At 40.9% G+C, this 26,165-nt stretch overlaps 1 protein-coding gene across 1 annotated transcript; it reads left to right on the top strand.

Moving 5' to 3' along the window:
- The first annotated feature begins 5,891 nt into the window (after positions 1–5,891).
- On the top strand, positions 5,892–25,980 carry sptlc2b (serine palmitoyltransferase, long chain base subunit 2b). Its single transcript, XM_080048284.1, has 12 exons — positions 5,892–6,130; positions 9,033–9,230; positions 10,070–10,224; positions 11,045–11,193; positions 12,166–12,290; positions 13,590–13,683; positions 14,150–14,255; positions 15,219–15,438; positions 16,581–16,707; positions 21,010–21,145; positions 21,419–21,548; positions 23,686–25,980. Exons 1-12 carry the CDS (start codon positions 5,987–5,989, stop codon positions 23,797–23,799), a joined length of 1,698 nt encoding a protein of 565 aa, XP_079904410.1. The 5' UTR covers positions 5,892–5,986; the 3' UTR covers positions 23,800–25,980.
- The last annotated feature ends 185 nt before the right edge of the window (positions 25,981–26,165 follow it).

Below are 26,165 nucleotides of genomic sequence, written 5' to 3'. Positions count from 1 at the left end.
TTATAGAGCAAGTTGAACAGCTCGCCGCCACACAAATATTGATGTCACAGCAGGTTGGTGCTTCATGCCATTAGAAGCAAAGTGTCTGTTGTGACACTTCCGCTTTTATTAGTAATTTAAGCTTGACTTAAAGGTGCACTATGTCACTTTGGGTGTGTTAAAAAAAGTGAACATTTTCTAAGGTATATTCTCATAAATGAATGAAACAACTTTCATAACTGGTTTGACATTAGATAGCTACCTTAAAAAGTTACTGCATTCACTGTTGTTTACAGCAGCAAGGCCCACAGCTTTATTAACAAACATAATCTAGTTTTACATTTGGTTCCAGCTGCCTCAACCATTATTTAGTTTTGATTTATGATGATATAAATATTCAAAACTAAGGATTAAATAGCCTATACTAGAGTACATTTTTTTTCTAAACTGCAGGTTCTGCCGATGTAAACAAACCCCCGTCCCTGTGAAACTGTTTTAAAGCTGTACTAATAATGTGATGCATGCGATACATACTAAACGAAAAGGGGCCGCTCTCGTTGTGACAGACCCAGAGAGAATTATCACTGGACACTGAAAATCCCCTCGGCTCTACGGATCATTTTAGCATATTTCAGCTTCTTTTATTTGGGCTATGCAGGCCCACAACCATACCAGTTTTGGTTCAGACTTCCCCGCCTTGTGAAGACCTACATTTTGCAATTAGCTAGCACATATAGAGGAGTATTTTCCAGCTGAAGAGCCAGATATTATTTTCTCGGGTAGTTGGTGGAGACCAAAACAGAGCCATTAGGGGAATGAATACACAACTTTCTCAAGAAACATGAATCACAGTAAACACTTATGTCGCTCTGCGTCAGTTGGATAGAGGCAGCGGTTTGCTAACATCTTAGCCATCAGCTTAAACAAGCATCAATGCTGTGTTTTCACCTCTTTTTCCCTCCCCCAAGATGAATTAATTCTGCTTTAACATGTAGGCTATTATACAACATATAGCTACATATGCAGTCTCTCATTGCTGCACATCGCTTGCATTAGGCTCAAGCTATAACATTACAATCTGCAGATTCCTTTCTGGGCTAAGTCATAACTATGTAGCCTAATTATTTATGTCGCTTCCCACTGTCACTTTAATGTACAGAGCAACCTGTCTTTCCTCTGCCACTCACTCACTTCCTTATCATTAGTTCCTCATCGCATATTAAGGCCGGATTTCACTCATCATTATACCAGCAGTCTAGGATGGGACAGAGTCTGCTGCTCACTGGAAAATGGTCTGCCTGCCAATCTGTCTGTCCTGTCCGCATGCCTTACCTGGAACCCGGAGAGCAGAATCCGTTCTGTCGTCAGCGGCTGCCTCTGTTGATAATCTATTATGGTTGGAAGACTTCGACAGGCGTAACAATCTCTAATGGTTGTGTCAGTCAGAAAGCAGCCTACCGCACAAGCACGCAAACACACACACACACACGCACACACACACACACACACACACACACACACACACACACACACACACACACACACACACATGCATGCACATACACACACACCTGGGTGGGAGCGAGCACACATCGACTGGTCTGGGGATTTGATGCCCAAGGCAGTGTCTTTATCTGAGTAAAGAGTTTGGCTGGAGGGAGTGTGGTTTCAATGAAAACATGGGGTGGTAAAGTTGGGTCTATTTCTCGTATGATGCAAGTAGCTGTCATCCAGTATCATAGAATCTTTTTCCACACTACACATGCTCTAGGTCCCATTATTCAACCTTTTAATGGGCCTAATTGCCATTTGCGAGGCCAAAAGCAGCTAGAGTGCTCTGATTGACACCTTCCTGACCTGATTCTTAGAAACACTGATTGCAGGAATTATCCATCAGCACTTGAAGGGGATCATCGATTGGGATGTGTGGCTCGCACTCGCTGCGTTTGTGAATGGGCTTAATTGCCTGCAATGAATGCGCTCGTTTATACTCATTTATATGTTTACTTGTGTGCTATTGTGATTTCATCATTTGTTATCAACCGCATTGAGACGCCACTGAAGTATGAAAAATGGCTGCTTGCCTAGACTTCCTCTCTGGGTCTTAATAGGCTGTTGTGTGGGGGGAAATGGGAGGAGAGATTGATTCTCCTGATGATTTCATTAGATGACATCAAAGCAGGGAAATTGCAACAGAGAGAGTGGGAATACATATTGAGTGAATAGGAAATCATCTGTCGTTTGAATGATACTGTAAGAACATCAGCTGCGACATGTAACCTCCTCATTGGAGACCCAGTAATTATGATGTTTTTCTATACAGGGATATTATGTTGGTGCATCACATAAGGCTGCATAACCACATTCATAGAGGAGCTAACATCACGTGTAGGATGCAAAGGCGAGGCATGAAGTTAATTACCTGCATTCAGTTACCCAGGTCACGTACAAGGCCGGATTAAGATGCTAAACGTTTGCTATTCAGCCTTCTTCACAAAAGAATGTCAAAGTAAAAATTAAATTTGAATCCTCCTTTAATTTTTGTGTAAGGGATTTTTAACACAATGACACTGGACTTGAGCATATTTTTTAGTTTACAAAGAGGATAAAACATATTTGGGGACATATTTGTGGAGATTCAAGCCTCGTTAGTTAGCAGGCTCTAACGTTAGCCCTGACTCCCACTACACTACACAGTGCGTTTCCATGGCACAACTAGATTGGATTAAGACATATATCGAACAAGACACTCGAACGGACCGTGTCACTTGTCTGAGTATACATGGCCTTTCAGAAATCGGATAAATGTCCGATGCATGGCTGTCTCCACTATGCTAGGTGGCGCTGTAGCCCTTTCAACCATGCTTTCAACAAGTGGTTTTAGAGCCACGTCCGGTTCCCTTCCGTCAATAACCCATGGTGTAGCCTATCACGCGCAGGCACACAACAAGCACAGAACGAGAAGTCCGATATGCGATGTCCGATCCCTGTATACATGCAGAGAGAAAGCCGACAATGAACAAATTATCTAGGTGTTCTTATCCGACTTCTCTTGTCCGTTATTGTGCCGATTTGTGTCCGAAGTAGATCGGATAAAGGTGTTTACATGCAGTTTAAAAGTCCTGTTGAAGTCTTATTCGTGAAAGAAAATTACCAGACTTTTTAAAGGTCAAGTATTATGCTTATTTTCAGGTTCAAAATTGGAATTTGAGTTTCAACATAATTTTTTTTTCATGGTTTAGTGTCCAAAATAACTTTTTTTATTTCTTGCATTGCCATTGCTGAATCTCCTCTTTTCACCTTTTGTCTGAAATGCTCCATTTTAGCTTAGTCCTGCCTTCCAAAATGCCCAGTCTGCACTGATTGGCCAGGCACAAGTGGGGGCACAGCACCAGAGTAAGAGTGCAGTTGATTTTGTGTTTAAATTGATTCTTCCAAATGCATTTTATCAAATAACTGGGGTTCCTGGAATTGGTTAACTAGCACTGTTAACACAATCCAACATTGGTCATCTGATAAGTAGCATTTGTAAAAAAAAAAAAAAATATGTTGTTAAGATCATGGGAGATATTACATAAATTCCCTTTCACTTCATCAGAAGTCACAAAGCCTTTGTTTATTTCAGTCTTTAGTCTCTACCATTGAGTCGTTCAGCTTTAAAAAAGATACATGCTAGATGTTCGATTATTACCGTAATGCTTATGGCTCTGCTGAGAGCATAATAATTGGCTGTAGGCACATACATCTTAAGCCGGTATGATTTTCACAGCCTCGTCATCAGAATGAATCCCAATCATTATTAAAGCTCCTTGCAGTGTCTGTATCAATGAGAGCAGATCCTCTTTCCCTTTAACCCTGCCTCTGATCCTATTAAAGCCGGATCCTTATCACCTTTATCGGGTTTAGAATGGATGGGAGCTTAACTGCCTTTTGTGCACATTGGCAAGAGCTGACTGGACTAATGTGTCATTACTCTGCGTTCAAGGTTACCACCTTGAAAAAGGAAACAAGAGGTAAAGGCTTAATACACTGATTGGGGGAATCAAATCATCAGATGTTATCATCAGTGTCTTAATCATGGGTGTCACGCCCTGCTGCTAACCAATGCGAGCAAACACTGAACTATAACCCACCGCACCAGCATTACCTCTGATTTGAGGTATATTAAGAACAGGGGCTCTCAACCTTTGCATGGCCCAACAGTGCCATCTAGGAGCTTTTAAAGTAGGAGTAGGTTTATGGAACTGCAAGGTCTATTTAAGAGTCTGAAACATCCCCCAGCCACAAACAAACACATGCAAATAGTGAAGGAAGGATGCGGTATGGTAATGCTTTCACAGGTGGTGTGTTTTTCATTTAGGCCTGGTTTTTTTGCATTCTCTCACATCAGAGGTCTTCTGCCCATCCCTACGTACGTGTTATATCTACAATGGCAGCACTCCACCCTGTGCACCATGGACTAATAGGAAACACAGGCCATAATGTAATAAATGTATCATGTGTGTATTAGAGGATTAAGTGGAATGGTTGGCTATAGACTACACACCTTTTTTTCAAGGGCTGTAGGCTATGCTAGAATATAATGTTGTTTGCACAGCCTGATGGGGTTAAGATAAAAGGTCTAATGTCACAGGTTAACGTTTAACCCCAGGGCGATGGCTCATCAATGACATGTTAAGTTTGTTTTATGTTAAATGGTCACACAATCCACTCAATTAATTTGATCAGTAGCCTACACAAACTTTGGGAAAGAGGTGAGAGACTTGGTAGACTTTGTTTTACCATTTAAACTTCTAGGCCTATTATTGTATCCACCTCAGGCATTCATTCTTCCATAACTTTTTCTGTTTGTTTTTTCACTGTAGGAAACACCTTGGAAATAGCCTTGAACCTTTTAGTCATCTTCCGGGCCCAGGTGAGAAACAGCGTCACTGGAGGAGGGTTTATACAACTGACACAGCCTACACAAAGGTTATTACGGGTTATTTCCATGGGGCTAGGCTTTAGGACGTCCCACGCTGCTGAAGAGAGGGTGACGCCTAACAAAGAGTGAGAAGTGTGAGAGAGCTCTCACACTGTTCAACATTAATGTGCCACAAATGTTACAGCTACTGGAGTCAGACTCATCGTTTCATTGTTGGAATTAAATGAATCCAATTCAATCATTTCTGAACATCTTAATTTGATAATGTGTTCAACGAGTAGCCTACTGTTAAGACTTGCAGAAACCACTAAAGTTTTGTTTCAGTGTTTGGGAAGCATTAAAAACAAACCTATTATTGAGAATAAGAAAACAACAGTTTTTAAGGTATAGGGAACTGAAAAAAAGCAGATTTCAATTTACACAGTATCTAGTGAAACATTTTATAATTTGGTGGTGTTAGGGCAAAGTAGCACGCAGAAGGAATACTTGTAAGAACACGTGGTCAGGATTAAGATCCCCTGAATGCACCATTTTTAGACAGGGCCTACTGAAACTATCATTTCAATTAAAAGATTATTTTACACAATTTCTACAAATTGTAATAAATGGTCTATAACCACCAGCAGTGGGTCTGAACTAGTGGATAATTACTGAGAATGTAGCCTAATGCATTTATTGGCCTAAAAGTAGTCAAAGTTAAACAAATTTTAGTTTTACAATCAGCCTTAACAACATCTACAATGTGTAAAACCTCACTTGTTGAAAATAAAGTCCCCCTATTTGCTTAAAATCCCCCAATTGCCCACGAGAGACTCAAATAAACCTCTATGTTATCTTCCTCACTGGTGAGAGAAATGAATCGCTTTGACATAGAGGATCTTTGTACTTTGGAGTAACATCATTGGCCAATGAAGCGGCTCGAGGGCATGGATTTCCGGATGGCTCGTACGGTCACAGTGCCGAGTGGGCGTCTGATCCGTCTTCTTCCCCTGCTCATATACATACATGACTTCACGACTGACAATACACAAGTTGGCCAACTCCAAATAGTGAAGATTCCAAGTCGCAGTGGGCCCGACGAAGATGACGCAAAGCTCGGAGAACAAGCTGCTAATCGGCGACGCCTGTCACCGGACCTCAAACGGGAGAAAGTCGAGTAAAAATGGCTTCGTGAAGAACCACTGCGTGTTTACACAACCACAGAAGTATCGTCGCCCCAGGGAGAAGGTAAGGCCCTACCAACCGTCAACTGCTCCGGTAGAGGTTAGGGGAGTGCCACAAACAACGACTGGTCCTGTGTGGAGCAGCATCGTTTGAATTAAAATAATGCTAGCTTCTGTTAATACTTTTCGTTTTTCCTCCATTTCTAAATTTCGGCTCAACATTTTGTTGTAGAGTCGGGTTTTATTTGCAGGCACATGCTAAGTGTGAATGACGGCTGCCCAGAGTCACCTCACAACCTCATACAATCTATCTATAAAACAAGTACTAGCTTATAGCATTATGGTAATAAGCTGACGTATTAGTTATGCCCAGCGTTGTGTCCTAGCCATAGATAGTAAATAGGTCCTAGCCTAGCTGTTTGTCCGAGTACTCCTTATGCGACATATTGTAAGCTAGCAATTGTCAATTGACCGGAGTGTAATTTCTAATCACGTGGCTTTCGAAATACCTGATGTTGTTATCATTATGGTTTATGTAATGTAAATGTTGTTTGTAACCAGCAATTTGTGATATGAAAGCTACGAGTTTATTTGCGTTTTAAACTTGTTTAGTGGTGAGAGCCACCTGATCAGGGGGGATTGAAGTGGTGACTATTGTAACCTTACACCCTGTTGTTGGTGTGTGTGTGTGTGTGTGTGTGTGTGTGTGTGTGTGTGTGTGTGTGTGTGTGTGTGTGTGTGTGTGTGTGTGTGTGTGTGTGTGTGTGTGTGTGTGTGTGTGTGTGTGTGTGTGTGTGTGTGTGTTGAAGTCAGACCGGTCTCTGTTTACACTACTGACTCTAGTCTGAAGAAGATGAGGCCCCTGTTGTGTTATTACTAGCAGAGACGCTGCCTGTGTGTTTGTATCCTGGGAGAGGAGGGCAGGCCTGCTTCCACATGACACTTTAGCGGGAGAGGAATGCCTCCAGGCATTGAAGGGTGTGGTCCCTCCTTGTGTGAATCGAAAAGACAACGGTTTGTGTGTGTGCCTGTTGTGGTGGAGGTGGGGGGTTCACAGAACTGAGGCCAGTCCCATGTTGAGCAGCTGATTTAAGAAACACTAAAAAAGTGGAGTCAGCGAGTCTGAAGAATGCCTGTTGTAAAATCCTTTTTTTTCATACTCTTAATATCTCCTCAAGATACCTGTCTGTACTGTGTGGAAGCTAAATAAAATAAAAATCTGTGTCAACCTAGCCCCTGTAATCTGGTATGTAAACAAACAGTATGTAAACAAAAAGGGGCTGCAACATGCTTGACATCAGCTGCTCAACATGGGACTGGCCCCAGTCAGTCGACTTCCCACGGGACAGGTGAAGTATTTATATCATTTTATACTTCGCCTTAGTCTTAATCGCATTACCAATAATAAATGTCCTACTCATGGATCTGGGTCCAGGTTCACAGCTGGAAAAAAATTGATGTTTCTTTATCGAGCTTTAGCTATAATCCCTAGGTGGAGTAGTTAGGGGGCAAGCCTTAGATAGAAGAAGGATTTTTATGAGCAGGTAGGAATAAATGACCTCACTAAGGGCTTTCGGCTGGGGATGGTAGTGTCAATATTAGCTCAGTCAAAATGCGCCGTGAATTGAATTTGTAATGAGAAAGGAGGAGGATGGGGGGGAGACTCACTCACTTATTTACATGTGTTGTATGCCTAATGTGAAACATACACCATGTGCACACTTTTCATATTGTTTATACACTGTAATATGATCATCATCTCTTGAACTTGCACAGCAATAATGTCAATGAGCATTATTTCCACGGTGTGTGAGTTGGGCGGGGGCTGTTGTTGGGGAAGTGGCTATGCTGACAAACTATGAAAAAAAAATTGCACAAAGTCTACCTCTTTTAAGCCCATCTTTGTCCACAGGTATAAATGATTAAGCAAATATGACGTCATTCAAACTGTATTTAGCTGGTGGTGTGGTTGGCGCCTCTTTGAGCAGTAGACTTGGAAGTGAGTTTGTTTTCGTGCTTGCACTTCACAAACCGTGGTCTCTCTACTCTGCAGGTCTTTGAATGCATATTTCTTTTTTTAATAAGAGAAGGGAACCGGTTTGACACGCTTTAACACACACACACACACACACACACACACACACACACACACACACACACACACACACACACACACACACACACACACACACACACACACAGTGTTCTCTCTTGTTCCCTGGCTCCGAGGTATTTCTTGGAGAAGCATGACTGGTCACACGCGGTATAGTCACTAAGCTGTACGTCAAAGCCTGTAATGAGTGACCACCCTCATTTGTTTAATGTTGATTTTGTAGGCAACCAATCCACAGTCCTGTTTTGAAATGGTTCTAGCTTTTCTTTTTGTTTGTTTTTTGGTGGAGCTCCTCCAATGTTTGACCACATTTATATGGTCCCATAATCCAAGATCAATATTGCTATTCATAAAACTCAATGGATTAGAACCCTTGCTTGATGGCCATTTTACTGCTCACTGGTCTGGTCAGGCCTGGGGCATGGTGAGCGTTAATGTGTTTTTCTGCTTTTAATTCGTTCTCTCTTTTTTTTTTAACAAGAACACCACAATTGTAACCCTGCTGTTGTCAAGAGTGTGCCCAGCACATACTGGATAGGTGTGGTCTGCCTTCTGTTCCAATTGTATTGGGCTGCCTAGTGTGGCAGACTTAATGGGTAAACAGACTTCAAGCACAGATAAACCATTACCATTTTGTTAAACGAGTACTACAACTACCAGCTGGAACAGTTTTTTTTCCCCAACATAAAGTGGTATGAGTTAGTAAACAAACATTATTACTTCTAAATATGTGCCTCAGAGCAAGTCTTTTGTTTTACAGTGATACAAGCTTTGCCTAAAATGTTTTATGATATCAACTGTCACATTTATAGACCTGTAATGACACATTCTTTTTCTTTATCGCCCCCCCTAGAACCAAAATGTCCCACAACAAAACGCCAGCCTGTACAAGAAGCCCTTTGTGGAATCATTTGAGGAGACGCCTCTACTGGTTGCCGTGCTCACCTACATGGGCTACGGCATCCTCACCGTCTTTGGCTACCTCCGGGACTTCCTACGCCACTGGAACATCGAGAAGTGCAATGTGGCTCGGGAGAGAGAGGAGCAGAAGGTACAGTAGTACTTAACATCGGATCCCTTTAAAGAAATGCGGATGCTGATTAGACACTAACTGAATGTGAAGTCATTCAATACTAATTTCGATAAGAGGCAGACAGACAAGTTAAAGTCATCACATCAGCCACACCATTCACTCTTTGAAAAATTACTCTTGATACTTTATCAAAAACTTTCCTTAAAACGCAAACAAAGAGCTTTACCTCTATTCCAAGAGAAAGGTGGAGTCAGTGATGCTGGAAAACCATTGTTGTCAAAATATTTTTTTTTGTCAAAATCAGTGAATATTTCCTCACAATCCTCTACCTGTTCAAACTGTGTGTGGGCTGAATTAAAAGTTTGTGTTGTACACAGCCTAGGGTCTGTAAAAAGGCATGTTGCTAGCTGCTGGCCCCCTTTTGTTTACACTTTGTTAATATACCAGTTTATAGGCTGTACATTGAAACCAGATTTTGTTTTTCAAACAGTACGGACAGCTTGCAGATTGTGAGGAAATATTCACAGATTTTGACAAATTGATTTCTACAACAAGCTTTCTCCAGAATCTCTTACTCCACCTTTTTAAAATCATTCATATTTAGATTTTTCAATATCGTAATCGTAGGAATAATGCGTGCCACAAGTCATCACCTGCTTGATGGGCTGTGGCCAGTGTTGCAAGTCTTGCACACTCTGTGTCACACCTACATAATCTGGTTTAACTAGACTCTGGTTTCATCAATAACTGTTTGCCCTTGTCTGACACAGAACAAGGATAGCTCCTCTGGAATTTAATGACCTGCTGAAACATGACGTTTAAGTGATTGTCGACTCTTTTTCCATTCCACCCTGCAGGATTTTGTCCCCCTCTATCAAGACTTTGAGAACTTCTACACCAGGAACTTGTACATGAGGATCCGGGACAACTGGAACCGGCCCATCTGTAGCGTCCCCGGTGCTAAAATGGACCTGATAGAGAGGGTTTCCACTGACTACAACTGGACCTTCGAGTAAGTTACCGCATTGTGGTGCAGGCGGGTCTGTGTTTGTGTACAGGCCGCGGATGTTTTTGAAACAAGATGTTGTTGTCCATGAAGGTCAATGCTCCACCCCCCTCCAGATGTGTTTTTCTGTGTCTCTGATCCTCTGCTCGACAGGAAGTTCATTGATTTGCACTTTAAGTCACCGACCCTGTCCTTCTAAATAAGTGTTGCGCAAGCTATGATTCAGATGGTTATGTTGAAAGTGCTAGCCTAGTATCTGTCACATGGCACCGTACACAAACACTTACACGAAGCAGCCCTTAACACAGAGTCCCAAAAAAAACAGAGATAGTATTATTGATACTATCTAGTATCCGTACAATCGAGGCAGCCCAGAATTGAAATGAATGGCTTATTCCCTCTGGTTACCTCAAGAAAAGACACAGATAAATACACAGTAATATTGACAAACATTTATATTTTTTAAGTGTTAGCAGGGCTCATGAATTTAGGCTATTGTGAAACAGTAGAACTGTTTTTGGAGAGATTAATATCTCAAAGTCTGCCCTGCTTACAGGCAATGTTGAGTCAATTTTCTTTCCTATTTATCTTACTGTTATGTAGAGTCTTAGACTCACTATGCCAGCTGAATTCCCTTGGGACAATAAACTAGTGTATCCCAGTGCTTTACAACTGTGGTATTTAAAGGATAAGAATGAGCAGAAAGTGGTTCCCAGGCAACAAGGGTAGATAGGAACACATGTTTGAAGATAGCTTTTTTTATCATCCAGGCTGGAGTCAAGGTAGCGATTCTCTGTCTCTGACTGTCTCTCTCCGTGTCTCTCAGTCACTCAGGACGAGTGGTGAAGGACGTCATCAATATGGGCTCGTACAACTACCTGGGCTTTGCTGAGAACACTGGGGCCTGTGCCGATGATGCTTTCGAGGCCACACAAAAGTACGGAGTTGGAGTGGGCAGTACTCGCTTTGAGATGGGTAAGAGGCCAAAAAATGCTGTTTTTAACGTAAGATCTTGTTTTTATAAAGCTTCAATGGTTCCTCATCATCCAAGAGGGTTTTTGACTTCAAATGTAGTCAATTCATCAATGATGATGAAACCTCGGCTGGTAGGACTGCTCCCTCTTTTCTCTGTTGCTCTTTCAGCATACAAACCGAGGCCATAGGCTTAAGTGGCTTTGAAGTACCGCAATACTGAGTTTGAAATATAGTGACGCATTGTGAAAGCTTTGAAGTTCAAGTCCTTTTCAGTTCACTACCTAGTTTTCTGCATCATCCCTTTGACCTGGGCAGCTACAGTGTTTTCACAAAGCTGATATGTATTCAGCTATTTAAATCCAGCAATGTTTTCATCTAAGTTTAGTAGCTTGCAGTCTTCTTTTTACCTGCCTTTGCCGGCACTTTGTAGGCAGGCGGGGAATTTCATTTTCGATTACAATTTTGGCTTCCCTCTATCAAGCAGAAAGGTCAAACTAATTCTGTTGTCTGGAACCATTGGTTTCGAGAAGCCTGACTTGGAAAAGACTAAAATAATGTGCAGGATATGTCTTGCTACCGTGCCTGCACCACTTAGCAACATGACCAATTTGTTTAATCACACACAAGGTCCACAGGATCATATGTGCTATAACCAAGCAATAAAAGAACAAACAACATAGAAAGCTAGAAGCTCCTCGAGTCCTGCCATCTCAAATACAGTCATCTATTATGGACACTTTACAATGCAACCTCCTATCCATCCAGCGCCCTGGCGCGTCCTAGTACACTTGCAAAAGATAAACAACAAAGGAAAGCACCTTTTTAGGAAAAGAGGACTGACCGCTCTGTTTCGTAAGAACTGCTATAACAAAACAACAAGTATGACGTAACATTTCTCCCATAAGAAAACTCTGCAAGTTACAGTCCACTGACAGGAAGTTGGAGTCAAACTAACTTTACTGTTGTTTCCAGGAAACCTGGACATCCACGAGGAACTGGAGGAGTTGGTTGCCAGGTTCCTGGGTGTCGAGTCATCCATGGCTTTTGGCATGGGCTTCGCAACCAATTCCATGAACATTCCTGCTCTCACCGGGAAGGTATGGAAATCCATTTACTTCCTTCTGTTTTTATTTTGATTTTGGCTCTCCCTAGAACTTCCTACTCCACATTCTTTGATTTGACTTTAAAGGCGCCTCTACCCATCCTGTAATTGTACGGGTAAGTGAGTGCCATTCACACTTTTTAGTAAAGGAAAAACCACTGTTTCCTGTGTAAGGTGAAAACAAGGCAGTGACTAGTGCAGACTGTTCCAAAACACACGTGTTTCCGGTCCCACGCCTTCAAAACATTCTGAGACATTTGACAAATCCCAGCCACTGTTGTTCCGACTCCATCAAAACACACGTACCAGTCCTGACTAGCATCCTCTCTTTCGCTCTTTTCTTCACTAGCCAATGTAACAGAGAGCTGTGAGCTGACAGGTGTGTGTAGCTTGTGAGTCAAGGAGCACATTTCCTGACAACCACGTAATGGAAAAAACCAGATATGCAGATGGACATAGTGAGGGGGAGAAACCTACAGCGATGCAGTCAATAATTGAGTCACTGCGCTGTCACAAGGCTTTGTAAATTCTTAACTATGCCCGTTGGATTTGTGCTTGCTCACATGGTTATGTCATGCCATAACTGTGTTGTGTAACAAACTCATTTATTCATTGACCAGAGGCAAATGGTTGAAGCTGACTGAATGTTTGGGTGGATGATGTTGACTTTTAAGAGTCGGATAAGGCGTCAGCAATGTTTATGATATAATGAGCAGAAAACTCACATCCTGGAAATATATTTGCCATATGATCAGATCAATACATGTGGATATCAAACTCATGTTCTGATTAAGACAAAATCAGACTTATAATTGAATAAGTTGTGATGACTCTTATTGTCTTCATTTCCTCATCACACCCATTTGATGTCCATTTGAATTATAATAGAAAAAAAATCCTACATTTGAGTTGGGCTCACCATCTCCCTGTGTGTTAAAAGTAATATTGAAGTATTTTTATCCAAACCAAAAAGAACAGGACACTTGTTCTATGATCGTCTCCTACTTTTCTGAGGGCAGAAATAATTTACGGTCATAATTGTGTTAGGCTATTTATTGATAGAAATAAGGTACAGTATGTTTAGGGTGTTCATGGTTTGTGTTTTTTCCAGAATGTTTAATCCTGGGAGGTTACAATGACGCAATAATGCTCTTAAGAGGGTTGGATATTTCTTCCAATTGAAAAGGGTTTGCTATGGGTCGCTCGCTGCTCTCCTGATGCAGAAACTGAAAAATCCAAACTCTGCAACATTTGTTTAAAAAAAAAAACTCCCGCTCTTTTCTCCTGGTTTTAGGGTTGTCTTATCCTGAGTGACGAGCTGAATCACGCATCGCTGGTGCTGGGTGCCCGCCTGTCTGGCTCCACAATTCGGGTCTTCAAACACAACAGTGGGTGACCTCCAGTTATGAGCACCTTGCCTTAGGAAGAAGTTGGATAGAATTGTGACTAAAGAGTTCACCAAAAGGGTTACAGCAACACAGAACCTATAGGATTAAAGAAGCTAAAATACATATTTCAACAGTGGGAGACAGGAATTAACTATAATCCGCTTTGCCCAAGATGAGAATCCATTTAACATGGGTGTGAGTCACAGCCTATTGCTTCACGTCACTACAGTGCAAATATGTCTTTCAACACTTGTTCACTTACTTCTACAGTTCTAAATACAATGTTTATTTTTGAATCAGGATGTACTTACACAAACACATATACACACAGCTTAGCATAGCATAGCATAGCTCACAGTCAGTAACCAGGAAGCACACAGGCTATCGACACAATATTGACTCTCATATTGCTTTAACTGAATTAAAATCTTTCCTTGATCACTAAAGTAATTTCTCTGTGTCTTAGACATGCAAAGCCTTGAGAAGCTACTGAGAGATGCGATCGTACACGGGCAGCCGAGGACACATCGACCCTGGAAGAAAATTCTTATTGTGGTGGAGGGCATATACAGGTATATAATGCACAATGAACTGTATTTTGTCTCGCATACGATAAATGTACAGTACGTGTATACACACAAAGGTATGGGTTTGAAAATTGTCAGTTGTCTGGGTGGGGACTAATCAATGTTTATTTTGCAGCGTTAGTGCCTTTTTCACTTTATCTGTACATTTGAAAATAGCATTAAACTACCTCTAACTTGTCACCTACAAGACATTGTGGTGTCACAATGCAAAGGTATTGATTTACTAAGCCTTCCATAGATCTTATAGACAGATTTTTTCTTCATGATACGACCATGTAGCCGTAAAGTAATTTGCAGTAAAACGATGACACATTTTTTACAAGATACGTGAAGCAATATTTTCAATGTTGGAACGTTTTTTTTTTAAAGAATAATTTTTCACTTGATGCTTCACTCATGTGCTGACTTTGTATAACACTTACTCGACTAAGACATTTTATGATGGTAAAGAGAATGGAACAATTTCTCATTCAGACAGTTCCTAGGTGTTGATGGCCATACTCTCTTATATCACACACTGAATACAGAGAATGATATGTTGGTGTGCTCACTGTGCCGCTCTCAAGTAAAATGTATTCCTTGTTTTTTTTTAAGTGTACTCATTATAAAGTCAATCAATGGGTATTGATCAATGCAGTTCACAGAGAAACTGCCTGCAGCTGTATTTCCACTGGGGATTTTTCAAACGCAAACACTTGAACTGCTAAAATAGACATTGCCTCCACGGACATTAACATCTGCTGATACACAGCTAAACAGAGGTTAGGCAGTTATCTATAGACACACACTGTCTCACTTGAAGAGCGGTGTTAGTGTATTCACCCTTATTGATTAGACCATGTTCAAAAAGGATTTTTTTTATTTATGAGGTCTGAGCGTAGCATTTCTACAAATGAGTACTCTGAATTTGTTTGATTTATTTTTTCTCCCATCATTTTTCCGTTGAAGTATGGAGGGGTCCGTGGTGCGTCTGCCCGAGGTCATTGCTCTGAAGAAGCGCTACAAGGCCTATCTGTACCTGGACGAGGCCCACAGTATCGGGGCCATGGGGCCAAACGGCAGAGGAGTGGTGGACTACTTTGGCCTGGATCCCAACGACGTGGACATCATGATGGGCACGTTCACCAAGAGCTTCGGCGCTGCTGGAGGATACATCGGAGGCAAAAAGGTTTGGTCAGCTCTTGTACTCTTCAACACTGCAAAGAGGAATGTCTCTGTTTACATTATTGATAAAAGTAAGTCAGACCACTTTGGTCATCCTCCTTAGGGACCTTAGCCATGTCCTGACTCATTCACTTTTTTAGTATTGGTCAACAACACTGTTTAACAGCAATGGGGGAATTTAGCTTCTTGTTTTTCGGAAAAGGATTTGGTTCAGTGTTATGAACCATGGCCATACGCAGTGTTACACATGGGACAGTCATCGTTCCCAGATGATGCATTAACTGAAATGAACCTTCAAATGACTTCATGTTCAATATTTCAATTCAAAATCTTTATTTATGATATTCTTTGGAGTCACAATGTATTTATAACAGTTTACAATCATCTTTGTTATATTTTTTATGAACAACACTAACAAATGAACAATGGCTGTTTTCTGTTTCAAAAGATAGAAAAATACAGCAAGGCATGTACCAAAGCAAAAACAAATTCAGACAAAGTAAGACCATTTCTGTGAGATATATCTCTTTTACTTTACCCAAGCTTTTCTCAAATGACTCTCCTGGAGCCTCATGAAGAAAGTGATAGTTTCCAATTACGAAAAATGTTCATAGATAATATCCTACCAATCTTCTAGTAAAATGATGTCTGGTTCAAGCCATTTCCTTGTAATAGCTTTTCTAGCAGTTACACTCAGTATCTCAAAAAGGTATTTCGTTTTAGAATTTAGTGGATGTTGAAGGGAGAAAACCATAGAGTAGTTTGTGCCAATAAAAAGTTATGTGTGTCTGTGTGTGTGAATCTTATGCCAGAAAAACTAATTGTAAATGTTCTTATGCAACCTATCACATTATTACACTTTTCTATGTAGTCTTTTATACAGAAGAACTGCACTAAAGGCATACTTTTACTTGTAGATTTGACTATATTGTGGATAACTTCCTGTTTCAGTGTGTGATGTATTGTATTATCTACATAATATAATTGAATGAGTTTTAATAACATCTAGTATCATCTATCAGTTACATTGGAACAATTCAATTTTTTCTGAATTCTTTGTTGGCATATTAACCAAACTAAAATTCCCCTCTCTCCCCCTATTGTTATTGACAAATAAAAGCAACTATAATGCAATTTCCCTGTCAGGAGCTGATCGACTACCTGCGGCACCACTCTCACAGCGCGCTATACGCAACCTCCATGTCCCCTCCTGTGGCACAGCAGATTATCACCTCTATGAAGAGTATCATGGGACAGGACGGGACCACACTGGGTAGGTGCCAGAAATCTCTGTACCGGCAACAGCATTGTGTAATTAAAGATGCAGTCAGCGATTCTGGAGAACGTTTGTTGTCAAATTACTTTTAATCAAAATCAGTCTATATCTTCTCACGATCCGCTTCCTGTCTGTAATCAGTGTTGCCACAGTTACTTTGAAAAAGTAATCTGATTACTGATTTCTAGTTACTCCTTAAAATAGTAACTTAGTTACTTTACTGATTACTTGGTGTTAAAAGTAACTAAGTTAGATTACAAGTTACTTTAAACGTTACTTTACAGGTTTTGAAACCCATATATCTCAATTTAAAACATGCACATATTAAGAATCATTGAAAATATATAAAATAAAGCTTGTAGGCTAGTAGCCTATAGGCATACTGTTTTCAAAATAATAAAAATTATGGTTTGAAAAATGTAATAAAAAAAAAAACTTTTTCCCCCCATGAAAATAAATGCATTCCTCCAAAGTGCAAAGACAGTAGCAGTGTCTTTAAACTTAATGTGCTTGGCCCTTCACTCTCATGCATTCATTTGACTTTTCTCTGCTATGTCTCATGTGTTGATAGACTGGGTGTGTGCGGCCACCGGTCGCCACGTGACTATACGTTTCCAAGTTTTAAACACTTCTATCTCTTCAACGTCACCGTACCCAAATCCTAAATATCCCCATAGCAGACGCCAGACGCTATATTTCATGGGGGGGGACGTTTGTTTTGCGCCACAGTTCAGCTTAGACTCGGCCGTAATGCTGCTGCACACACACACACAGACACCACACACACGCTGCATGTCAGAGACGAGGGGCGCTACCAAAAAGACGAGAGGAGCAGTTGGAGCGTTTAGAGACACATGCGCGCACATTTATTTACATTAAATCGCAATCGCAGTCATTTGTGCAGTTATGTAAAATGTTTCTCTAAGGAAAATGACAGAAAAAGTAACGCACAGTGACTTTGATGAGTAACTTTAATCTGATTACTGGTTTGGAGATAGTAACGCGTTAGATTACTCGTTACTGAAAAAAGAGGTCGGATGCCGGTAACGCGTTACTAAGTACTAAGTAACACGTTACCGGCATCACTGTCTGTAATGTACTGTGTGTGTGTTATGGGAGAAAAAAAATCTGGTGTTATTACAAAGCCTAGGCTCTATAAACAGGCATGTTGCTAGCTATGGTGGCCCCGAATTTGTTTACATAACCGTTTACAGAGCCTACACTGTGTATGAATACCAGATATAATAATAATAATAATAATAATAATAATAATAATAATAATAATAATAATAATAATAATAATAATAATAATAATAATAATAATAATTGATAGGTTTCATATAGCGCTTTTTTGGAGGTCACTCAAAGACGCTTGAATATATAGATATATTTTCAGTGCACACAGTACGGTCAGGTAGTGGATCGTTTAGAGATATTTGCTGATTTTGACATGAAACATTCTCGAGAAACCTTTAAATTCGTATTCAGCCTGAAGGGAACTGATAAAGCTCTTTGTAGTGGGCGTTTTGCAGCTAGTCTGAAGTGTCCAACATGTCATATTTGGTTGGTATATTTTGAGGTTGTACTCTCACAGTACTGGTTGTATTTGTCATGACGTTCCATCTGCGACCACAAGATGGCAGTATAAGCCTGTGGCTCAGTCTTACCGTGTTCAGGCAAACATGAGGGCTGTCACGGATGACATTTGTTTTCTCTCTACTCGCATCAGCTTTGCCACCTTTTGTACTTTGGCTCCCTTATACTGAGTGTGCTTGTTTACCTTGGAACCTTTTTTCATTCCCAGTCAAGTGATAAAGTCCTCTATCTATGGCTAGCTGGCACTTATTTACCAGTAAATAAAGGTGTGTAACACAGCCTTATCAGGCTATATAGCATGTGGAAACCAAAGCTAGATATAATATAAATGCTACATTGGTCCATGCCCTTCACACCATGTATCTTGCCACTGCAATATTGGAGGCAAAAGTTAGTGATAGCAGTTTCTTCTTAAGAAAGTAAATAAAAAATGAAAAGTTAACATGAACTTTTTTATTTTGAAAGATGAGTGACAGTGAATCCTTTGTCAGTAAAACTATAATACATATTTGCTTCATAATTCATATTCTGATGTTTACTTCTGATTTTGAGAAACCTTTTCCTCACTACAATGTAAAACCTGGAGTTAGATTATTTTGTCTGGTCAGCATTGTTTTGCATATTTGAAAGTTGAAAGCTTCCTTCTGTGTTTTATCTTTGGGGATAAACTGATAGGTGAACAGTTCCTTCCTCTAGTGCTTGCAGCCCGGGCTGATGGAAGGTCTTGAAGTGGTGGTATGCTGACTCTCCCTTTTTATGGCTTTCAGATGTGCGTGTTTCTTATGTGTATGAGAGAGTGCTTCCTTGCCTTCACGCTGGGTGCAGAGCAGCATGGTGCTTAGGGCCAGAGATCTGTGCTGCTCAAACTCTGTGGGACTCATCTCCTACACACAAACAGATCACTAAGCCTTGTTTTTGTTGCAGGGCGGCTCCGCTTTACTCCTTACGGGACTCCATTGATGCAGCCTCGCTTAAAAGGCTGATTCTAGATCGGATTACCTCGCTCCTCGGTCCTTAGATACTGCAGTAAACACCTGGAGTAACCTTTATAGCAGGACTGCTCCACAATGTCATCACGAGTGGAGAAGGCCAGACGGGCTGACCTTACAACATATCCCCGTTTCCCCTTGTAGAAAACTAACAATGACAGCCTGATTGGTTGCAGCCCTGTCACTGTTTGAAATGCAGCCCTTTGAAGACTCAAGACACTGAAACAAAGTCCTAGTGACAGTTGAGTTGGCTGCTAGCAATTTTTTGTTGCTGCGTTCAAGTTGCTAAGGACGTATGCTCATGGTTGCCCGGCATAGGCCTGCATCAAGCTGGACGTTTTGTTGTTTGAATCTCACATCAATCAAATATGCGTTTAGGAAATTAAAAGAACGCTTAAATGTCCAAAAAATTAAAGTTTGAAGGTGGAGTCAGCTATTCTTGAGAATGCTTTTTGTCAAGAATAAGTGAATATCTCCTCAAGATCCATTACCTTTCACTACACTGTACGTCCACTGAAAAAGAAAATCTAGTGTACATACACATCCTAGGCTCTGTAAACAGACATGTTGCTAGCTACGGCGGGCCCCCTTTGTTTAAATTCCAGTTTACAGAGTTTAGGCTGTGTATTAACACCAGCTTTTTTATATCAGCACGCACAGAGTACAGACAAGTTAGCAGATTGTGAGGAGATATTTATTGATTTTGACAAAAAATAGATTTTTCAAGCATGTTCCATAATCTGTGACTCCAACTTTTAGATATTCCTGCTGCTGTTTTGGATTGTATCACTCGGTGCTGACTGAGAATAGCTTTAAAAAATCCCTGGACTGTGGGAGGAGAAAACAAGTCTGGATAAATATAATATATTTTGTTGTGTTTGAAGCCGTGGTGTTTTTCAGCACGGCCAGGCAGACAGTGTGTTGCTGTTGCCGCTTTGTGCCATATGGTTATTTGTTTGGTTAAGATGCTATATCGCTGGAGGCTCCAGCCCGAAGGATTGAGCCGCAGTGTGCGCCGGACTGACACGAGAGGATTGATGCCTGTTTACTTTACTTGACCTGGACTGCAAAGAATCCTGGAAGTCTTCAAAGGCAAGCGGTGAACTGCTGTCTCCAAATAAGTGTAGGAACATGATGGGTGGGTGGTTCACTGTGTTTTCTTAGCGGAGCAGGATTGGCTCGCTGATCAAGAACTCTCAGTGCACATTGGGTCGGCTGGGCTATCGGATGATATTCATGGTCTGCAGTTTAAAAATAGGCTGAACATAGGAATGCAGATCATCAATCGTGCATAATTACAAAAGTACATGCCGTCTCCTTTACCTGACCCCTGTACGAGAGCTGTTATACAGTTTCATGAGGGTTACAAGCGTACACACAATAACTAAAAACTGTTTTGTAGTGTGTGTAAACTCGTTGTTGCACAGGTTGCCTGGTACTGCGTGAGGTCACCAAACAGCAGAGCGAAAGGGAGCCAAGATGTTCGTCATCAAGGTTTTCCTAATTGCAACAGAACTGTTTTAGTCTTCATTTAAGGTGTTGAGCGCCAGTTACAGTGAAGTAAGGCAGGAATCGACTTAATTTTTTTTTACCAAAACAGTCATTTCACTGAACAATTCTGAGTTTGCTTTTGGTAATAAATAAATAGAATAAGCTAAGCTAACAGGCTAATGGCATCCTTGTGAAATATCCCTCCGTCTATCTGCCCCTTCAGGTGCGGATCGCCTCAGACAGCTATCGGAGAACACCACCTACTTCCGCAGGAAACTCCGCGACATGGGCTTCATCATCTACGGCAACGGTGACTCGCCCGTAGTACCCATGATGCTCTACATGCCTGCCAAGATCGGGTGTGTGTGATTCTCCTGCATTTCTTATATTTTCAACGTTTTAAAGAATATATTTTGTCTTTTTATCATTTGGAAAAATACATTAAGGCTTATGCTCTACTTCCGATTGACTTTTTCTGTCAGTTTTTTTTCTTTCTCCAAATATATGATTTAATAGTGTGTGGGATAGCTGCTGTTTATGTTTTCACTTTCACACCTTCAAAAGAACAAGCACTAAGCTGGTGGTGGTGGCGATATGTCAGCCCTGTGTCTAATGACGTAGTTGCTCCTCAGGGCGTTTGGTCGGGAGATGTTGAAGAGGAACATTGGCACAGTGGTCGTCGGCTTCCCGGCAACACCCATCATCGAGTCCAGGGCACGTTTCTGCGTCTCGGCGTCCCACACCAGAGAGATGCTGGACACCGTAAGTCAACCAATAAGTCACAAACACTGTCCAAATATACACTCACCGGCCACTTTATTAGGTACACCTGTTCAATTGCTTGTAAAAACAAATAGCTGATCAGCCATTCACATGCCTGCAATTCAATGCATTCAGGCATGTAGACGTGGTCAAGACAACGTGCTGAAGTTAAAAGACGAGCATCAGAACGGGAAAGAGAGGGGATTTAAGTGACTTTAAACGTGGCATGGTTGATTATACACCGCGGGATTGATCCATGCTTTCATGTTGTTTACACTTATTTCTGACCCTACCATCTGACTTTCGCAACTGAAGTCGAGACTCATCAGACCAGGCAAGATTTTTCCAATCTTATATTGCCCAATTTTGGTGACCCTGTGCGAATTGTGGCCTCAGTTTCCTGTTCTTAGCTGACAGGAGTGGCACCCGGTTGGGTCTTCTGCTGCTGTAGCCCATCTGCTTCAAGGTTGGTCGTGTTTTGCGTTCAGAGATGGTATTCTGCATACCCTGGTTATAACGAGTGGTTATATGAGTAACTGTTACCTTGCTATCATCTTGAACCAGTTTGCCAATTCTCCCTTGACCTCTGACATCAACAAGGCATTTTCGTCCACACAACTGCCGCTCACTGGATATTTTTTCTTTTTCTGACCATTCTCTGTAAACCCTAGAGATGGTTGTGCGTGAAAATCCCAGTAGATCAGCAGTTTCTGAAATACTCAAAACAGCCTTTCTGGCACCATCAACCATGCCACGTTCAAAGTCACTTAAACCTCTTTCATTCCCCATTCTGTTGCTCGGTTTAAACAAGTTGTCCTGTCCAAGTCTACATGCCTAAATGCATGGCGTTGCTGCCATGTGATTGGCTGATTAGTTATATGCGTTAACAATATGTATAGTTTGTTGTATTTGTGCGGGGTTTTTTTTTAGCACTTCTAGGGGCTTTGGCTGATGATGGGTGGCATTTTCAACTGTTCCGCTAGATTTTTTGACAATTGTTATTATTAGAAGAAGAAGCCTTTCTCAAAAGCCTTGCCATAAATAGACACTTTTTTTTCTTTACTCAAATGGCATTGGAAGTTTCCACTCGTAGTAGGAACCAAACGACTTCAAAATCGGCATGAAATCACTTTAGAAAGTTGTTGCACAAACTAAAAGAATACGAGGAACAATTGCATTGGTTCCACTGTCATCACTTCTGTGCGTCAGTAAGATGATCACCTCTTTCTGTGTTAAGGAAGTTAAGCTATTTTTCTTGAACTATCTGGGCTCTTATTTTATCGAATACTGCGATTTTAGTCTTTATCATCCAAGAGGAAAGGAGAAAGACATCTGTTCTCTGGAAAAGCATCTGTATCTTCATCATAATAACTGCATCCAATTTAAAGGCATTGTTGTTGCAGGACAGATTTATATTAAATTTAATCCTGGACATGAAATTATATTTGGATTTATGCTTGATCATAGATAGTGAGCGTGTCTGTTGAATAATAACGGCTCCCAATATGTCCTTTTATTATGAAGGAACTTGGAAGGCCGAGGTGTCTCTGAGCATTACTGAGCGTGCTTCAGACACAAGACTTTTATTTGAGCTGCTGTGTCTCTCCAAAGACACTTCATTCATCTTCCCGAGGAGCACGTCAACACCGTTTGTAATACTCCATTTAAAGGGCATCAGGCTTGCCTTTGTAGAGCACTTTGAGGAGCCGCTTTTTTTTTCCGTCTTTGGAAAAGCCAGGCCGGCTTCGCTATTTCTTAAAGCATGGAATCAGAAGAAGAAAAAAAAGGTCAGGAGGGAAGGTAAATTGTTTCCAGGTGCCTCGGCATTTGTTGCAACGCTGATACAGTCTCTTGTGGAAAGATGTGGAGGAGTTTTTTTTTTTCAGTTGTGGTTTATGCAAGGGAGCATTCTGTCATGTTTAGTGCTTCGAAAATCCTTGTGTGATAAAAGCTTATCACTTCATCTATTAGTCCTCTTTCAAATTGTGCCGTGTGTGATCTGTTCATCTTGACGTTTTTTTTATTTTATTTTTTATTTTTTTTATATCATCTGGCTCGTCCGTCGGGCTATTTTCACTTCATTTTAATGGAGATTCTGAAGTTTAATAGCATTTCATTTTTTCTCTTCTCTTGCCAGGCGTTGGCGGCCATCAGTGAAGTTGGCGACCTGCTGCAGCTGAAGTACTCCAGACGTGAACGGCCTCTTCCCTCCCTGGGGTGGATGGCAGAGGAGAGCGTGCTTCAGGACTGAACCACATCATCCCAATACACCCTTCTCCCTTCCACTTACTGTCCCTAAATTTTCATCGGCTGATATGCCTTTATTTTTAATTTTTTTGGTCCCTCATTTTCTTCGCCATCAGACTCCCGTGGACTCACCAGAACCAAAGTATTTGCAGGTTGACGCCATTTTAAAAACCTGCACACCATCACCTATCCGGCTGATCTTACCCATTGCAGAAGGGAAGGACCAAAATCACGTTATCTTTCTGTACGCGTCTGTACTGTAGTTACAAAGTGCGTTCGGAGCCCTTTCGCTTTTGTCTTTACCTACTGTGTGACTTCATATGCCTTACGTTAAGTCGTAGTCCTGTGTGCACATTGACTGTGTATCTTATTTGTGCAATAATAACAACAATGTGGAGTTTCTTTGTAATTCATACAACCCTACAGCAAAGTAGACAGATTATTTGTCCTACTCGTGCGCTTGGAGTAAAAATAAATCTAATAGTAGCCGCTGCTATGATTAACACAAACGGAAAACATTACATATGTAAATATTATTTATCCCGAAGTTGGTGATACGGCCTAAGGGTAGAATCCCATAATTTCACCGGAGTAACATTACCATGTTCACGCCATATGTATTTATCTGATGGCAATTTTTTTTTTCTAATCACTTTTACTTGAATAGAGAGTATAGAATATTAGGTTATTATCCTAACCAAAGGATATATATGTATATATACGTTTTCTACTTTTTCTCTAAAAATGTAAAGCAGATGTTGCAAAAGAAAACATTTAACAGGGAAAGAATCCCTGGGAGCAAGACTTACGGAATATTTTTTACTGCTTATTTTCTAGAAATATTTTCCAGCCTTATTTACCGTTTACACCTGCACTCAAAAAACTTAAGCCCAGTGTTTTTAACATTTCTATAAGCTAATGAGCTACACATGTGATTCATTTTCATTCTCTCGCTAAGTCATTCTCACTCAAGTGCTTTCATGTGAATCAGCGTGGACACGGATCTCTCAGCACGACTTTACACGCTGTAACTTGGTTCTGTATGTATGACGATGGCCAGCTCACAGGCTTATCTGATATACAGCCAGCTTTTATTTATTGAATTGTCTTTGTTCAGTTCTGTGATTTTTGTGAAACATTTTAACTTTAATCAAAGAGGCAGCTCCAAATGTGTCCATGAGGAAAGTGTGTGTGTGTGTGTGACTGACTATGTACATTGCTTGACTTCAGTGCTTTCACTACTGACGGGCATTGTGAATGCACAGATGACGTAGTCGCTGAAATGTTGCAAGATTTGTTTGCTTCAAATGGCATTCTTTTCTCTCGTGCTTTATCACCCGTGGTCGTCTTTCGGAATGACATTCCATATCATATCTTTCAGTGTCGTTTTATTTTTGTGTTTTATGTGCAACTTTTCTGTCTGAGGTCACCCCAAACATGGCAGGCTTGCCACTGTTAAATCTCCTGTTCATGTGTGTTTATGTTTTAAAATGTTTAATTGATGCAAATTGGAGGCTGCGTCAGTGTAGCCAGTCTGAAAGCTGGACCATTGTCTGGCAATGTGACCATTCCTATAGAAGTTCATCAAAAGTGATGCAACCGGAGTTTAGAGATGTGAGTCATTCCAATATTATTATTATTTTTTTCTCGGGATATGGCTTGAATAGCAACTCGGTGAAGCGTTTGCTTTTCATAAATATAATAGAAAAGGTGGAACACACGACTATGATCTGGAATTACACTCTTCAGAAATGCACTCTTGACCTGAAAACTTTCTTGTGTTGTCAAAGTTTCCTCTCAAGCTGTCTGCAGCTCCATGCAGTATGTGAAGTCTACATTTCTGTCTATGGAGGCAAAAATGTAATTGCAAACAGGAAAATGACTGTTACTCTCAGCCAGGTTTCCGTACCTGAAACAGAGGAATAAAAGTCAAAGAGAATATTAAAAAGGTTGGGTTGCTTGCCTTGGAGCTCTTTGATGTAACGTGACATTTTCCAACTTACCACAAATACATGCTGACCGACCTGCAGTCAGTGACCATCGGAAACTTTCTTATCAGTTGTTTTCGCCCTTTGAGTTGTATTTGGGTTGAAGATAAACCACTTCGGGGAGTTTGTAAAGCCGTGATGTTTGTTGACCATGCTGTTGGAAACAGTGCTGATTAAAATCACTTTCTTTGTATCAACTTCTGCAATGGGTTTGTGTTTATTTACAGCAGGCGCACACACAGACTGTAGTCACAACTTAAAAAGCTTGTGGCAAACATGTTTGAAAGCCTTTTTGACTGATAAGTCACTGACATTGCACAGCATTCCACATTGACCAGTCATTCATTCCAGTACTAAAGTGCGATTTATGTGACAGTGGGAA

The sequence above is a fragment of the Ammodytes marinus genome (genome assembly GCF_949987685.1).
Source record: "Ammodytes marinus genome assembly, chromosome: 19".
NCBI classification, from domain to species: Eukaryota; Metazoa; Chordata; class Actinopteri; order Uranoscopiformes; family Ammodytidae; genus Ammodytes; species Ammodytes marinus.
The sequence above is the reverse complement of the archived record's forward strand: the minus strand, read 5'-3'. Positions and strand labels throughout refer to the sequence as shown.

Coding starts and splice junctions, on each gene's coding strand:
- sptlc2b (XM_080048284.1), top strand. CDS start 5,987: ATGACGCAAAGCTCGGAGAACAAGCTGCTAATCGGCGACGCCTGTCAC. Junction 16,708..21,009: donor ACAGGACGGGACCACACTGG/GTAGGTGCCAGA, acceptor CTGCCCCTTCAG/GTGCGGATCGCCTCAGACAG. Junction 21,146..21,418: donor TACATGCCTGCCAAGATCGG/GTGTGTGTGATT, acceptor GTTGCTCCTCAG/GGCGTTTGGTCGGGAGATGT.